The sequence below is a fragment of the Musa acuminata genome, chromosome BXJ1-6, assembly GCF_036884655.1.
Source record: "Musa acuminata AAA Group cultivar baxijiao chromosome BXJ1-6, Cavendish_Baxijiao_AAA, whole genome shotgun sequence".
NCBI classification, from domain to species: Eukaryota; Viridiplantae; Streptophyta; class Magnoliopsida; order Zingiberales; family Musaceae; genus Musa; species Musa acuminata.
The window spans coordinates 41,715,609-41,733,786 of record NC_088332.1 but is presented as its reverse complement, the minus strand read 5'-3'; the positions used below and the strand labels follow the sequence as shown (position 1 = coordinate 41,733,786).

Sequence of the window (18,178 nt, the reverse complement as noted above, 5' to 3'; positions counted from 1 at the left end):
CACCATTAAACAAATACGATGTCGAAGAAGATGGTGATGATGATTCATTCAGGAGGGGAAAAGTAATGATTTTAAGTTTATTTGTTTGGAGTGAATTAAATGATTTCTTTTCATCATTGGATTTCACATGAAAGATCAGATTCTGCAGAATTCTCTGCAGAACAAAGTGAGGTGAGATCTCCTCCTTCCCTCTCTCTCTCTCTAACTTCAGTAAGATTAGCAGAGGATCTTTGGAAGACATCGACATAACGAGGACATGATTTATTAGGAGATGAGAGAATCTATCAGGTCTAATCAATCACTCGAGCATTGTTGCAGTGGCACCTCCCCAGTAGTCATGAACTGATTTGCCACTGTTTGGATTGATTGAAGTGCTTCGGATTGCTCATGCCATGTTCTGCATTGGTGTTTCGCTTTGCTGCCGAGTGATGGATGCAATGGGTGAATGGATTTGATATCTACCGAAGAGCACAATTTTTTGGCAAAGAAAAAGAAAGAACACGATTTTGTCAACCGAGAAGATTTTAATTCTGCTGTGATAAACGCACAAACTACACACAATAGATCATCACCGGAACACAGATCCCGTGACATCAGATCTCTATCAATTTCTTGGCTGAAGCCTCATCTCTCTGTTAAATCTCCTAATGAACTCTTCCACTCTCTTGTTGAGCTCCTCATTCGACATGCTCGAATACTCGCTCTCCTCCACTCTGTATTCCCTTCTCTTTTCATCGGCCTCTTCTAATGGCGGAAGTGAATTCTGATGCAAAACCATACCCTTCTCGTCGCCTATATCCGATCGCGACATGGGACACTCCCTCGACTCCCGGTTTGCCGATTTCTCATGCAGAATTATGCTCTTGTCGACGACTACCTCCGACTGGCCGTGAGCATCATCTCGGTCTTTGTGGTTCTCTTTATCGGTGATATCAGGCGGCGGCGGCGGCGACGACGACGACTGCTGCTTCTTCGCCGCGAGGGAAGCACTCCTCGACCTGCGATGCTCGGCGGCGTTCTCATGCAGGAGGACGAGCTCCGACTGGCTCGGAGCATCGTCTTGCTCTTTCTGGTTCTCTTTATGGGTGACATCAGGGGACGACTTCTTGGCGACGGGGAAGGCACTCCTCGCCCTGCGGTGCTCGACGTACTCGTCGTAGAGATCGCCCGCGTCGTGGGTGGAGGAGGAGAAGACGCCGGAATCAGCTGCGACGATGATGATGATGGAGTTGGACATGAGGAACCAGAAGGTGGTGTCCTTGAAGAGGGTGGAGGGTGGGATGTGGAGGAGGGAGACGTAGAGGAGAGGGAGGGAGATGACCAGAATGGAGATGGACAGCTTCTTTGCCTTGTGAGGGAGTCGATTGCTGGGGCTGCTGCTGATGATGGAGTTCGGCTTGGCCATCTGTGTGAGGAGGATGGGTTTGTCATGGGGGCTTTGTGTGGGGAGATTGAGGGGGGCTTTATACCGCGGAGGCCGAGCGATGGGAATCCAGAGAGAGTGAAGTGTCATTGTCTCGGTGGAGGACACCGAGAACGATGACCTGAGCTCGAGGGATGTGGATTAATGCTTCTGCCACTGTGTGGGCGGTGAGTAAAGACTGCCTTTTCCTTTTGTCTTTTACTTGAACCTGACTTGTCCAAAGACTTGTCTATGCTTATTAACCATCATATAACTTATATGAAGAATTAGATTACAGGGATCTATATTTTATGGTATTTTATGTGAATAATGCGTGTATCCTTAATTGTACCAATTAAACCTCACTATATTTTTGTTTTTCGAAGTTATTGATTTATTATATCCAAATATAAATTTAAGGGTAAGTGTTTTCTCATGCCGAACAAACAGAAAAAACTAGTTTTAAAGAATATAAAATTATCGACTAGTCATTTTTTTTATCCCACATTATTAGTTAATTAATTTTTAAAATTAAAATTTATCTTATATTGTTAATTAACTAGTTTCAAGACCTAGAACTAGTATAAATAAATATCTTTTGTAAGCTTATGAAATCATCAAAAAGTAATATCTTTTAAGCATTATAAATACCATCTCTATCATAAGAAATTAAATTTTCTCTTCCTTTTTAGTAATATTTTTTTTTTAATTTTACTTGCGTTCTACGTTATTATATCTCATCATATTTTGGTTCGTGAAGTCGTAATAGCATTAAGAGTAATAATAAAATTAGATTAGTTAATGATCTTTATATATCACGATATCTCAAATATATGTGCTATATGACATAGTATTTCTAGGGTTATTTAATTACCTGCCTCGGCTACTGATCATACAGATTAGAAGACTGTGATTGGCTTGCAATGAATCTAAAGTGTTATTTGGATGGAAAATAAATATCAAATTACAAATTATAAATTACAGCAGTAAGGCAAATTTCTTATGAGGAAACCCGACCCGTTATACGAAATGAAAAATGAATTATATAATTAAAAAAAACATATACTAATGCACATAAAAAAATAATTTAATACTATTTCTACACCTATTTTACTTTACACGTGAACAATGTGCAAACCCTACACACATCGTTAATATTTATCATCACGTGACCTGTATTCACCTCAAACCAAGCCCACGTGGCTTCTTTAAATGGAAGCCGGTAGGCGAGATTAGAAATGGTGACGAGCGAAGCATTACGTACTCGAATCCAATAATGTAATGGATCCTGATGGAATCCGACCCGGTCGAGGTAGGATGAGTCAGCCGAAGCAAGTGGATGGGAGAGCGGCTTTTACGATGGCAAATGGGCTAATGGGCCGACATGCCGGCCTGGGTAACGGCTGGACTAACTTTCTTGAACGCTGGGGAAGGCGGCGTTATCGCGTTGTGGCCGGCGTCGATCGGCCAGGGCGTCGAGGCCGAGAGATGGTTGGTCGGAGGCGCTCGGTCTCCTCAATCGCAAAGCGAGGTAAATGCCTGATAGGAAAATCCCAACGGTTTCTTAGAATCCCTAGCGAGAACAAGAAATGGGGCGAGGAAGAAGAAATGGAGAAGGAAGGATCGGAGGAGGAGCGGGAACTGGGCAATGGAGGACACTGTTGAGGAAGCACCAGTCGTCGAGTTCTCAACGCAGCGGCGACGGTGAGGTGCTTCTCCTTCACGTCGGCGGGCCCGTCGGAGTCGTCCTCGTCGCTCACCACATCCCGTAAGAATTTTCGATGTCTTCGCATCAATTTCTGCCCTCTCTTTTTCTTATTATATAATTAATATCGAGCAATTAATTCCCCATCTGTGCTTTAGCCATGACGCATCTCTATATTTGCAGGTCCCGCATGCAGCTGCCAACCGTGAAGCAGGTAACATGTTGGGCTGAAAACTATACAAACTCCCCATCTGTGCATATCATAACGTGGATCGAAAGGAGAACGATAAGTCCTTAAATAAGAGAAATTAAGTATATTGTGAGACTCAGTTTACTGTCACTAATATTAATTTATAAAGATTTAATGAGTATGTTACTGATAATTTCATTTTGAGTCAATGATTCGGATTCAATAAATATAATAGCCTAATTATTCTATCAAATTGGATTATAATAATTAACATCAAAATCGATCTAACATGAGACATCACTCATGATGTACTCAAATAGTTCCAATGCGATTCATAATTAATAATGCCTTTGGTACTCATCTAGCAAATAAACAGCTAAGCTCTCTCTCTTCTCTCGCTGTCCTTTCCAGCGTCCTGCACACAGTCTCGAGCAGTGCCGCTTGTGCAACTATCATTTATTTGTATACGCTTTAATTCTCTTCGTAAGATCAAAAAAATATTATATATAGATTTATCTGGAATTCCATTTTTCGGGACAAAAAGTGTTGGATGAGTGTCATCATCCTTCACCTATTTCAACCCAATATTTCAGATCTCCTTGGTTCGATCAGACCTGATCAATCGATTCGATACATAATGGGTTCAGCATGAAACAGATAGAAATACAACTTACCAGATTATAATTCTATAATTATGTTTGACAATCAACCTCATGATATTATTTTTGACATTGATCGCTGAGTGATCTACTGTTGGCAACAACAACAAAAAAAATATTAAGTGTAGAATTGATTTGGGCACTTGGATAATTTAATCTGTTCCCACCATGTGATATTATGTCTTTCAACTGTTGTCCTCAACTTTGACACAGGAGTGGATATAGATTCTTGTCTGCACCTGTAACCTATTAGGTTTTGTGGCTAAACACTCAAATCATGTGTCCATGATCAATGGGAGGAAGAAGGTGAAGAACAGAAAGGAAAAGTATATATGGTAGCTAGAAAGGTCGTAGGGAATCACCATGAAGACCTACATTGTCATTTTTTCGTTTGAGGGCGATTGTACTTAATATAATAAGCGGAGTTGCCTAGGTTTTTGTGATGAAGGCACCCTCGCCATACTGCTTAATTGCACACATTCATTGGGTTTACTGTGTCCTTTTGATGGTCTTCCCACACCCATCCGTTCCAAATTTGAAATGACATACATATATCGTTTTTATGCTTTTCATGAAGGCTGCTCATTGTTTTTGTTTTTCTTTTTTCGAGATGATATCTTTCTTTTTATAATATCTATAATGTCACTCGTTGTCGTTCGTCATTTTTACGCTTATTATATCTATCTTTGTTATTACTAAGACCCTCGTTTGTCATTATCGAGATACTAATAAGGTTTTGTTATAAGGTCTTTGCCCTCCTTGATACATCTACTATGGGCAGAGACTAATTGTATCGTTTTATTAACGATGAAGGATACGTTGATAACAATAATAGGGGAAGGTTGATGATAAAATTATTAGTAAAGATCGACAACGAAGGTGTCAAGAAGGGTAAAGGCCTTAGTGAAAGTGGAATAGCCAATTAGGGGACGATGACAATGACAGATGAAAACAAAGACAAGATAGCAAGCAATAGACGATGATGAGGTTGAGGTGACGAACGAGGATGAGTGCTATTACTGAGTAATAAAGAAAATAAAAGGCAACATTGAAAAAATAAAAGTAGGGGTACCTTCCAAAAAATAAAAAAAAAATCTTTTAAAAAAATTATTATACATATATAATTAGGATTGAATGCAGGAGATGAATACATTAAAATAATTTTTATATGTAGGAGGACACATGAAAATGATGTTAATATAGAAATGATATTATAGATATTCTATTAAAAATGGTAAGGAGGAACTAATATGTAAAAGGTGCCTACTTTATTTAAATCCCACGACGTGGCGAACACATTAGCAAGAATCCGCATTCATTTCATTGAGGTCCTTTATGCTGCCAAGATGGTGACAAACAAATCATTCCTACTGTCGTCTACCACAGGAGTGCACCATTAGATTCTTGCTTATCTCGCACCACTTGCCTTCGAATGTATATAGATACTCCATACCACCTTTCTTCGTGTGCTGTTGCCCTCCAAATCCTATCACCACCATATATAGATGCTTTTCTTATTTTAAGCTACCATATTTACTCTTATAATTTTGATGTGGCTTATGCATCCCCCAAATAGTATGATCAATGCTCAGACTAACCACACTCCTCACTGATAATTAAATAATGAAGATTGCCTAACAATTAAATATTTATATAATTTTTTTAGATTTTATAAGACCATACAAAAATATATGAACAATAAATAATAATAATAATAATAATAATAATAATAATAATAACTAAAAGGGAGATTAAGAGAGCGGTGATGTAACAGCATCCACTAAATGCACACCCTTTACATTATGTCCAGGCCCCCACCACCATACCACACAACGCCACCCACATCACATGCACGTGTCCTCTTCTTCCTCCCCTTCGCCCTCAACCCGGCCGCCTGTTGCGACCTTCCGGTCCAGCTCAACAAGCCAAGAGAAGAAGACCGTACACTGGCAGTGAACACAAGCGGTGAACTGATAAGAAAAAACCAAGCAACAATAAGAGCACTATAGCCTTAAGGACAGGTCGAGCTCGGTCTGGTCTTCGCCGTCGGCGGGGGCGGCGGCGGAGAAGTCCGCGGGTGGCTCCTGCTGAGGGCGGGAGCCCCTTCGCCAGTTAAGTAAATCTATGGTCCCGTCGCCGCTGGCTGAGGGGTCTCCGGCGGCGCACATTGCTCTGCCGCTGCTCACGGTCGCCAGCAACGGGTGGTCGGCGGCGAACCGGGGGGCGCTGCGGTAGCCGAAGCTCTCGGAGCAGTTGCCGGAAGGAAGATACCTGGACGCGTGGGAGGCGATGGGGAGCGGCGGCGCGCTCAGGTGCTGAGGAGGAGGGATGGTGGTGGCGGCGTCGGCGGTAGGCGCAAGGTAAAGGTAGGAGCTCCACCCCACGCTCCTCTCTTTCTTGTGGGCATTTTGATGGCCTCCGAGAGCTTGGGACTTGAGGAACTTCTTGTTGCAGAAGAGGCAATGGAAGAGCTTCACATCCTTCGTCTCGTGGTCGGAGGAAGGCGAGGAGGCGGCCAGGGCGAGGGAAAGATCGAGGGTCGTCGTCGTCTCCGACGACTCTGGTGTCTCCGGAGGAGGAGATTCCATCTCCGTTCTCAAAAGCCTTCTCCACCTCCTCAGGGAGTGGGTGGACTAGCAGATGTAGCCAGGGGGGGAATCAGTGCCTGCACATATATGGAAAGACTAAGTGACAACAAAAGCATGTCTACATGATGTCGAGAAAGAGTTTGAAGTCAAAAGATGTTTAGATGAATCGAGACCAATTTTTATAGAGGCAAAGGAACAAGCAAGGCACAGACGGGAAGAGGACCCAGAAATAGGTTGGAACAGGAACACAAAAGCCAAACATGAGTTGCTTCCCTATCATTGAAGCTGAAAACAAGTAAAAGGTGAATCTAAAGGACTATACCTTTTGGAAAGAGCTAATTAAAAGCCTCCTGTGGACAGCCTTGGCCGGGAGACTATCCCTGGAGTTGGGATGCTGGAGGGTACTGCCAATTAGCCCAACAAGGAAGGGTGTGGAGGACGCACTACTTCCCCCGCATGACCCTTTCCGACTCGCAAAGGCAAGGAGGAAATAACCGGGAGTCTGATCACTGACAGAGCTGCCACCTACCATCCTCAAGTGCAACCTAACACTAGATATATAGATAGCCCAGGTTGCAGTACGTTTCCATTTACACCCCGCATAGAAACAAGCACAACCAGAATCCTGTGAGTTAGTATGTATCATTTGCAAGTGGTAGGACAAAACAGGAGTTTGGGAATAGTAATGTTCAGACTACGGCTGAGTAATCCTTCGAGATAGAGAGAATGGGCGCTGCAGTCATCACCAGTTTCAGTAAGAGAAAGATGCGAAGATGGAGGTCAGAAACGTGTGTGTCGATGCAACAATTCGGAGAGATGGAATCCGCCGGTATTTACCAAGATGGATGGAACTCAGAAGCACGCGACGACATTTGTGGTTATCTGTGCATCCAAGATAAACTTGATCTGCAGACATTAACAAAACTGATAAGCTCCACCAATGGCGATGTAGCAAGATGGCGACAGACAGTAGCCACACTTTGTTCTTTGTGCTCTGCAATGACAAAATGGTCCTGCATGAATTATTGCGATGTACGATTCTGCAGTTATTGTGTTATGTCTTTGATGGGACAATCTTTGTTTGGTCTGCCCATACGAACTGCTGCTATCAGACATGCCACCCGCATAGACATCGACGTCTTCTTTATCGGCATCCATGGAGAGAACCACGCAACCTGCAGGAGCACCGGTTTACCACAACCATGAAATGTTCTCGAGACTCAAAAGCTCATCGATGTATGAGATCTCTTCGGTGCATTGAACTTGGTCTCAAATGCAAATCTAGACTCATGACCGAGAAAGGTAAATGTAGACATCCTCAACTTTACCATCGAGAGGTTAATTGTTTCTGTGACTGTCAATCAATTCTGCTCATCCAACTCACAAAGAAACAATAGGTCCACACTCCAAACTATCTATGTACCAACTGTTTGCTACAATGTACTACCCAACAGGTGCTTCGACTGGGTTGATTTGGACTTCCAAGCATGTGATTAGTAGAAACAAAGGTTTATCTGGACCAGAAAGGAATGGTTAGTGTCTCAACAGGCTGGCCAGCGTAGATACTGCAAGATAAGGCCACCAAAACCCAGCTGACGGCAACAGGACTATGCGCAAGAACTTTATGAAGAAAAGGACAAATGAGATGCAAATCCAATGCAAACATTACTGGCTTCAAACAGCAGAAAATTGTAGCTGATTAAGAGGCTCTTCGCTTGGAAACAGAAACTTCAAGAGACCAATGTAAAGTAGGGCATCAATGACCATTACCTCACTCTTCAGTAATTTCTTCCTTTTTCTGAAGCATCACTTTTCCCTCACCTATGAAACTTGTGAGGAAAATGAGTAGTCTGAGATTACAATGCTATAGATATCATCAAGTCAATATCATTCCTTGGGCTTTTACATCTTTGATAAGGGACATGAAAAAGAAGAAAAAAGGCAAAGGATGTAAATGTGATTGATTTATATTGTTCTACTGCAAATATATGCTGCTGTGTTTTATGGTCTGAAAGAGTCAGCTCATTCAGTTAATTTTAATGCATACAGAGAAAGGTAACATACAATGATCTGAAAAAGGAAAAGCAACAGAACTGTGGGGATTTAGATGCAGACAGGAGGCCAATAAAAGGGGGGTAGGGTTGGATCAGCTACTTGGTCTGTGAAATTGAAACATGTCCTAGGAAGATGATTAAAACTTGGATAAGAACAAAGTGGCTCCAATAGATGTAGGAAGAAGTCAACAAGAATCTTGCAAATGACAGTGGAACTGATTGGACAAATCATTCATGTGGGTAGCATGGACATGATGTTCCACATGGCATTGTATGGATGACAAGTTATGTGACATGCCATATATATGCTTTACAACATGTGAGATTTTAGGGTTTTTGGAAAATGGTTGTATCCAGAAAAACATAGATGAATACAGTCGTGATGAAGGGAAGTCCAACAAAATAAAGAAGATAGAGAGACTTCATGTATGAAGTTGGCATACCATTAATTGCAGCAATTCATTGTATTTAAGTAGATGTATCACTGGAGCAGCTGAATTTAGTGAAGAGATATACTTTGGCCTGTCATCACAAAGTGTAATATATATATATATATATATATATATATATATATATATATATATATATATATATATATATATATATATATATATATAGTTAAGTTAGATTTTAATTATCTAAAATGGAAGCTTATTCGGATACAATTGGATCTTTTCTCTAAGTTAGTCTTAAGTTGAACTTCATCGATCTGAGTCTAATCCCTACATAAACTACATTGAGGTATTTATAATAATGCCCATTCGATTCTTAAATCAGTAAGTAAGCTAAGTACACAAGTAAAAATAACTTCAAAAATTAAAATTGTGTTTGGGATGTACCTGCTGTTGGGCTGATGGCCCATATTCAGCCCATGTGGGCTTTATCAGCCCACAGCTCACACCCCCTCTTAACCTAACCCTAATTAAGATTAGGGGGTGTGGTGGTTGCGTTTTAGAGGCAGATTAAAGCTATAAAAAGGCAGCAACGAGGCAGATCTTTGTAGCGACGAGATTCCAAAGAGAAGAAGGAGAACAAGGCAGAAGAGGAAGAGAAAGAAAGGGAAGAAGACAAGGACAACGCAGAGAGACTGTTCACAATCATCTAGCAGTGTTCTCATCTCAGGTTTTCTCATCTCAGGCTAGATCAAATCTACAGTAGGCTCTTGCTGTGATTACTTGGGAGGTTTTAGATATTGTGGGCAGTAACGTGATCCTTGTATCCCAGTTATTCTCTTGTGGTTGTTGCTTGGATTTTGGGCAAGAGATTGAGATTTGTATATTCATTATTCTCATAGTGGATTATCTCTAGTTTGCCCCGTGGTTTTTACCCTTCACATTGAAGGGGTTTTCCACGTATATCTTGGTGTTCTGTTTGATTGTGTTTCCATTTTATTCCGCTGCGTATTTTGGTCTTCTAGTATTTGTTCCTATACAAAGGTTATTCCTGTTTATATCCTCATCAACTGGTATCAGAGCGGGGTTTTGGTGATTTAATTTTTGTATTTGAACATGGAGGCCAGTAATATTTCTCGCATGATTAGTTTGAATGGAAATAATTGGATGATATGGAAACCAAGAATGGAAGATCTCTTGTATTGCAAAGATTTGTATGGACCTTTGCAAGGGGATAGTGCAAAACCTACAACTATGATAGATGATGAGTGGAAGAGGTTAGATCGAAAAACAATTGGATTTATTAGACAGTGGCTTGATGATAGTGTATTTCACCATGTTTCTACTGAAATTTCTGCATATTCTCTTTGGAAAAAATTGGAAAGTCTCTATGAAAGAAAAACAGCTGGCAACAAAGCTTTTTTGATCAGAAAACTTGTGAACCTAAAATATAGAGAGGGTGCTTCTATTGCTGAGCATTTGAATGAAATGCAGAGTATTACTAACCAGTTATCCTCTATGAGAATGTCTCTTGATGATGAGTTGCAGGCATTGTTACTTCTCAGTTCATTACCAGAAAGTTGGGAGACACTGGTGGTTTCCCTTAGTAATTCTGCGCTAGATGGTATTGTCACTATAAGTCAAGTAACAAGCAGTTTGTTGAATGAGGAGTTGAAAAGAAAGAGTTCGGCAACATCTCAGAATTGCAAAGATTTGTATGGACCTTTGCAAGGGGATAGTGCAAAACCTACAACTATGATAGATGATGAGTGGAAGAGGTTAGATCGAAAAACAATTGGATTTATTAGACAGTGGCTTGATGATAGTGTATTTCACCATGTTTCTACTGAAATTTCTGCATATTCTCTTTGGAAAAAATTGGAAAGTCTCTATGAAAGAAAAACAGCTGGCAACAAAGCTTTTTTGATCAGAAAACTTGTGAACCTAAAATATAGAGAGGGTGCTTCTATTGCTGAGCATTTGAATGAAATGCAGAGTATTACTAACCAGTTATCCTCTATGAGAATGTCTCTTGATGATGAGTTGCAGGCATTGTTACTTCTCAGTTCATTACCAGAAAGTTGGGAGACACTGGTGGTTTCCCTTAGTAATTCTGCGCTAGATGGTATTGTCACTATAAGTCAAGTAACAAGCAGTTTGTTGAATGAGGAGTTGAAAAGAAAGAGTTCGGCAACATCTCAGAATTGCAAAGATTTGTATGGACCTTTGCAAGGGGATAGTGCAAAACCTACAACTATGATAGATGATGAGTGGAAGAGGTTAGATCGAAAAACAATTGGATTTATTAGACAGTGGCTTGATGATAGTGTATTTCACCATGTTTCTACTGAAATTTCTGCATATTCTCTTTGGAAAAAATTGGAAAGTCTCTATGAAAGAAAAACAGCTGGCAACAAAGCTTTTTTGATCAGAAAACTTGTGAACCTAAAATATAGAGAGGGTGCTTCTATTGCTGAGCATTTGAATGAAATGCAGAGTATTACTAACCAGTTATCCTCTATGAGAATGTCTCTTGATGATGAGTTGCAGGCATTGTTACTTCTCAGTTCATTACCAGAAAGTTGGGAGACACTGGTGGTTTCCCTTAGTAATTCTGCGCTAGATGGTATTGTCACTATAAGTCAAGTAACAAGCAGTTTGTTGAATGAGGAGTTGAAAAGAAAGAGTTCGGCAACATCTCAGAATGATTCACATGCACTTATCTCAGAGAACAGAGGAAGGTCAAAGTCTAGAAGCAGTTCACGTATGGGTAGGAGCAAGTCAAGATCAAGAAAAGATATTGTTTGCTATAATTGTGGTGAGAAAGGACATTACAAGAACCAATGTAAGCAACCTAAGAAGAACAAGAAAAAGGGAAAAGAAGTGGAGTCTACAGAGTCAAAGGATAATACTACAGCTACAGTGCAGGGTGGTGATTATTTGATTTTGTCTCCTTCTGATGATATTTTTTCTTGTGTGTGTCAGGATCTTGAGTGGGTGATTGACACAGGTGCTTCTTATCATGCTACACCACGGAGGGAGTTTTTTGCTACATACAGGTCTGGAAACTTTGGTGTTGTCAAGATGGGCAACTATGACACAGCAGACATCATTGGCATGGGTGATATCCATTTAAAGACCAACCTTGGCTGTAAGTTGGTACTTAAGGATGTGAGGCATGTGGTTGACTTGAGGCTAAATTTAATTTCAGTTGGAAGACTAGATGATGAAGAGTATGAAAGCAGATTTCACAGAGGGCAATGGAAGCTCAGTAAGGGTTCTCTTGTTATAGCTAATGGAAAGAAATGTCATACTTTGTACAGGTTGCAGGCTAAAGCTTATGGTGAGCAGTTAAATGCTACAGAGAAAGACTTCAGTATGGAGTTGTGGCATAGGCGATTGGGACACATGAGCGAGAAGGGGCTGCAAGCTCTTTCCAAGAGAGAGGTATTACCAGATCTCAGAGGTATACATCTGAACCCTTGTATTGATTGTTTGGCTGGTAAACAACATAGAGTTTCATTTGCTAGTGCTGCTTTGTCTAGAAAAATGCATGCCTTAGACCGTGTTTATACAGATGTATGTGGTCCTTTGAGGACAAAAACTCATGGTGGATCTGTTGATGTTCTTGGTATAAGTGGTGCACTTTATTTTGTCACTTTTATAGATGATTTTTTCAGGAAAGTTTGAGCTTATGCTTTGAAGACCAAAGATCAGGTTATTAATGTCTTCAAAGAATTTCATGCCAGGGTTGAAAGGGAGACAGAAAGGAAATTGAAATGCATAAGATCAGATAATAGTGGTGAGTATATGGGATTGTTTAATGACTATTGCAGGTCGCATGGGATCCAACATGAGATGACAGTTCCTGGTACACCTCAGCATAATGCAATTGCAGAGAGGATGAACCGCACCATCATGGAAAAGATCAAATGTATGCTTTCACAGGCCAAGCTACCCAAAAGGTTTTGGGATGAGGCTTTGAGGACTGCAATTGATGTGATCAACTTATCACCATGTACAGCCCTAGATGGTGATGTTGCAGAGCATGTATGGTCAGGGAAAGATGTTTCCTACAGGCATTTGAGAGTGTTTGGTTGTCGTGCATTTGCACATGTTCCAGATAATGAGAGGTCCAAGCTAGATGGTAAGTCTAAAGAATGTATTTTTCTTGGTTACTCACATGATCAGTTTGGTTACAGGCTTTGGGATCCAGAAAAGCAGAAGGTGTTCAGGAGTAGAGATGTGGTCTTCTTTGAGGATCAAACCTTTGAGGATTTGAAGAAGAAGGCACCAGCCAAGACTTCTCTAGAAGGATTAGCATATTGTGACCCAGTTATTCCTCCAGTATATCAGGGTGATGGGGGAGATATGCAGGAAAATAGTGTAGAGCCTGATATTGATTTACCTGCAGGACATGTTGAGCAAGAAGAAGTAGGAGAGCAAGTTCCCGCAGAACCTCAATTGAGAAGATCTTCTAGACAACGTCAACCTTCCAGAAGATACTCTACAGATGAGTATGTGATGCTTACTGATGCAGGTGAACCAGAGAGTTACCAGGAAGCAGTTGAGAGTGAGTAGAAAAAGAAGTGGTTAGTTGCTATGCAGGAAGAGATGGATGCTCTTCAGAAGAACCACACTTATGATTTGGTGCTGCTACCAAATGGAATGAAGGCCTTGAAGAACAAGTGGGTTTTTAGGCTGAAGACTCAAGAATATTGTTCTCAACCAAAGTACAAAGCTAGATTGGTTGTGAAAGGCTTTGGTCAAAAGAAAGGTATTGACTTTGAAGAGATATTTTCTCCTGTTGTTAAAATGTCTTCTATTTGTGTTGCTCTTGGTATTGCTGCTAGCCAGGACTTGGAGGTTGAGCAGTTAGATGTGAAGACAGCTTTCCTTCATGGTGATTTGGAGGAGGAAATTTATATGGAGCAACCAGAAGGCTTCAAAGTCAAAGGTAAAGATAATTTTGTCTGCAAGTTGAAGAAGAGCTTGTATGGGCTAAAGCAAGCTCCAAGACAGTGGTACAGAAAGTTTGATTCATTTATGACAGAAAATGGATACAAAAGAACGGCTTCAGATCATTGTGTGTACATCAAATGGTTTGGTGAGAATTTTATTATTCTCTTACTTTATGTTGATGACATACTTATTCTTGGAAAAGATATGTCTAAAATTGACAGGTTGAAGAAGGAACTGAGTGAGTCTTTTGCAATGAAGGACATGGGGCCAGCAAAGCAAATACTAGGCATGCAGATTTCTCGTGACAGGAAAAACAAGAAGATTTGGTTGTCACAGGAGAAATACATCGAGAAGGTATTGGAAAGATTTAGTATGAGCAATGCTAAGCCAGTTGGTTCTCCTCTTGCAGGTCACTTCAAGTTGTGCTCAGAACAGAGTCCGTCAAGTGATGAGGAGAAGGAGAAAATGCAAAAGGTTCCTTATGCTTCAGCAGTTGGAAGTTTAATGTATGCAATGGTATGTACGAGGCCGGACATTGCATATGCAGTGGGTGTTACTAGCAGATTTCTTGCAAATCCAGGCAAAGAGCACTGGGCAGCAGTGAAGTGGATTTTTAGATATCTCAGAGGGAGCTCTAAGGTTTGTTTAAGCTTTGGAGGTAGACCACCTGCGTTAACAGGTTACACAGATGCAGATATGGCAAGAGATATAGATACGAGGAAGTCTACTTCAGGTTATGTACTTACTTTTGCAGGGGGAGCTGTGTCATGGCAATCCAGGTTACAAAGGTGTATTGCTCTCTCCACCACAGAAGCAGAATATATTGCTGCTACAGAGGTATGTTAAGAAATGTTATGGATGAAAGAATTCTTACAAGAATTGGGGCTGAAACAGGAAAATTATGTGATGCATTGTGACAGCCAGAGTGCCATCCATTTGTGTAAGAACCCAATGTTTCATTCCAAGTCAAAGCATATAGATGTCAGATACCACTGGATTCGAAATGTATTTGAAGAGAAGCAGTTGCAGCTTCAGAAAATTCATACAGATGACAACGGAGCAGACATGTTGACGAAGACCTTAACAAAAGAAAGACAGGAGATATGCCGACAGTTGGTCGGTATGGCTTCACATTGAGGAGTCATGGGACAGCCTCCCTTATGGGCTGAAGGGGGAGGTTGTTGGGCTGATGGCCCATATTCAGCCCATGTGGGCTTTATCAGCCCACAGCTCACACCCCCTCTTAACCTAACCCTAATTAAGATTAGGGGGGTGTGGTGGCTGCGTTTTAGAGGCAGATTAAAGCTATAAAAAGGCAGCAACGAGGCAGATCTTTGTAGCGACGAGATTCCAAAGAGAAGAAGGAGAACAAGGCAGAAGAGGAAGAGAAAGAAAGGGAAGAAGACAAGGACAACGCAGAGAGACTGTTCACAATCATCTAGCAGTGTTCTCATCTCAGGTTAGATCAAATCTACAGTAGGCTCTTGCTGTGATTACTTGGGAGGTTTTAGATATTGTGGGCAGTAACGTGATCCTTGTATCCCAGTTATTCTCTTGTGGTTGTTGCTTGGATTTTGGGCAAGAGATTGAGATTTGTATATTCATTATTCTCATAGTGGATTATCTCTACTTTGCCCCGTGGTTTTTACCCTTCACATTGAAGGGGTTTTCCACGTATATCTTGGTGTTCTGTTTGATTGTGTTTCCATTTTATTTCGCTGCGTATTTTGGTCTTCTAGTATTTGTTCCTATACAAAGGTTATTCCTGTTTATATCCCCATCACCTGCTAGCTCCTTTTTAGGTACTATTCAAAAATATGATACAATAAAGTATAATTAACTAGTTGACTTAGATTGATATCGAGGTGTCGGTCATTGGCACCAAAGTGTTGGTTGTTTGACATTAAGATGTCAATTACTTGACGCTTAGGTATCGACTATTTGATATCGACATGTCAACCACTTAACATTAAGGTGTTAGTTATATCCATCTGACTTACACATTAGGTGGATTCTTATCTAATAAAGATGATAACTTGATATCGAGATGAATGGTAACTTGATTCCAATAGAGCAATCTATTTAACCAAGATAATATTTCAAAATTGTTACCCTATAACTATAACACTGATGGTTAAATGCATGATCTCACTATCTAATGATAGCTAAATGATCCATCTAATCATTTTCAAAATTACTTGATTCGAAACTCTCCATCTATATTCATGAAAAAAATAATATTAATTATAAGCAATCATGTGTGAACCCTAACTCAAGCATAACCCTATCTAATCATTTTTATATATTTTTTACGATCTCTAAATCCACTAGAGATAAATTAAGGACCTATCAAAATCTTAATTGATTAATGACTTATTTTTCTACATGAATCTCTTATCATAATCTACATCTTAATTCATCAATTTGTTTGAATCTTCCTAAGACATCGCAAATACTTAGCAACCTTAATGCTTTGAATATATAATCACCTCTCATTTTACTCTTTTATTTATTAATCAACTTTCCTGACTCTTCTTAAAAACACTCTTTCCTAATCCTTTAGCAAGTGAAATTAAATTAGTGAGATCAGAATTATATATATATATATATATATATATATATATATATAGAGAGAGAGAGAGAGAGAGAGAGAGAGAGAGAGAGAGAGGATAAGGCTGATTTTACCTCCATTGTCTTCCTACTACTCAACATCCTAAGCCACATTGCTGGTTGATAAATATAATATTTTTCTTGATCCATATATATAGAAATCGATTATATTAAATTTTCTCAAACATGCTTAATTTAGTAGGACATGAGAATTTAGATGATTTGTTGGTATATATTTTACTTATATTTACAATAAAATATAAAAAAGATTAATGGATGAGTTATTAGAAAAAAAATCATTTTATGAAAGTAAAAAAAAATATTTTTGAGAAATTCCTAAAAAAAGGTACCCAATTAATGGGAAAATACGTGAATGCTCTCAAAAAAAATTTTATCTTCTTGGCTTATATCATTCTTAATTCATTATATATATATATGATGAGGTAGACATTTCCTCGTTGGATCTTATCATCTTTGTTTGCTTATGATTATTTTAATTTAAAAAAAATTACTATGCAATATAACATAGTTATAGCTAAAGGTATGATTACGAAAGCGTTGTGCCAACATTTTCATAATATATGGTTGTACAGAAATTGAAAGGAGATTACAAAAGTATTGTTAACAATAATTGTTAAAATTTAGTATAATGTTGTTTTTTGTTTCATATAAGTGGGATATTTTATCTAGTTTGCCAACTAAGAAATAGATACAAGTTTGTATATTATTACTTCTATGTAAGTTCATTCGTAGAATTGTATGTATACATATCATTGTACTTTTGAGTCATCTTTAGAAGATTGAAGTTGTCCATCTATTTTGGGCTATCGCTATGGTGACTACCAAACTAAAATACGATGAACTTATTTGTCCACTCGATAAGGGAACAATATATAGAAAATATTATTAAATTTGTCCACTTGATAAGGAAAAAAAAGTTTAGAGCATTCTTGGCTAGCTGTAATGCTCACAATATATGGGCCCAATAGGATGAATTTAGTATTCAAATGGATAGGTGGTTTATCATTTATCAATATGATTAAAATGATCGAAAAAAATACTTGCCAAATGTTCTATATGTGACGTTAAACAACATAGAAGTTTCTTTCTCTACTTGATATTGTTAGGAGGGCGAATCACATATTGTCTTTTATAGTTAGGTGTCTTTAGTATCTTAGTTTTTATATTTTTAAAAATTATATTAAAATTTATATACGTATGAAAGTGAAATATTTAACATCATTTCTCCTCAAGCCATCGATTTTATTGACAAAAATACTAAGTACGTATGATATTTCTGTCAGTATGAGTAAAAATGAGATTAAATATTTCACTTTCGGGATATGCTAAATATAGCTAATTACATAAGATAATATGTATCAAAACTTAAAAATATGCTTGCAAGAGCACATATCAAAAGAGATTATTCCGCATAAATCTTACAGGAATAAAATTACCTAAAATGCAGTATACAAATATGTCTATGCTATGGTAAAATCGATCAATCCACTAAGATCAGTGCATAGTATGGATCGATAATCTATAGGATATCTTTGAAGCTAGTGAACAAAATACCATTCAAATTGATGAGAGGTGTTTTTGATATGATTCAAAAT

The 18,178-nt window shown here is 39.2% G+C and overlaps 2 protein-coding genes across 4 annotated transcripts; both read right to left on the bottom strand.

Annotated features, from left to right (window-relative positions):
* Window positions 1-492: 492 nt before the first annotated feature.
* On the bottom strand, window positions 493-1,425 carry LOC135677855 (uncharacterized). Its single transcript, XM_065190265.1, has one exon. It carries the CDS (start codon window positions 1,403-1,405, stop codon window positions 605-607), a length of 801 nt encoding a protein of 266 aa, XP_065046337.1. The 5' UTR covers window positions 1,406-1,425; the 3' UTR covers window positions 493-604.
* A 4,294-nt stretch (window positions 1,426-5,719) lies between these two features.
* LOC103989450 (zinc finger protein GIS-like) lies at window positions 5,720-7,288 on the bottom strand. 3 transcript variants are annotated; one of them, XM_009408290.3, is made up of 2 exons: window positions 6,867-7,288; window positions 5,720-6,621 (listed from the first exon to the last, which is right to left on the bottom strand). In XM_009408290.3, the coding sequence occupies exon 2, from the start codon at window positions 6,542-6,544 to the stop codon at window positions 5,960-5,962; it is 585 nt and encodes a 194-aa protein (XP_009406565.2). In that variant the 5' UTR covers window positions 6,545-6,621; window positions 6,867-7,288; the 3' UTR covers window positions 5,720-5,959. The 3 variants fall into 3 exon arrangements, with proteins under 3 accessions (XP_009406565.2, XP_018683023.2, XP_065046336.1); XM_018827478.2 differs by lacking the exon at window positions 6,867-7,288 and adding an exon at window positions 6,718-6,846; XM_065190264.1 differs by lacking the exon at window positions 6,867-7,288 and adding an exon at window positions 6,768-6,787.
* Between the last annotated feature and the right edge of the window lie 10,890 nt (window positions 7,289-18,178).

Excerpts from the sequence above, each read along its gene's own strand:
- LOC103989450 (XM_009408290.3), bottom strand. The coding sequence starts at position 6,544 with ATGGAATCTCCTCCTCCGGAGACACCAGAGTCGTCGGAGACGACGACG.
- LOC135677855 (XM_065190265.1), bottom strand. The coding sequence starts at position 1,405 with ATGGCCAAGCCGAACTCCATCATCAGCAGCAGCCCCAGCAATCGACTC.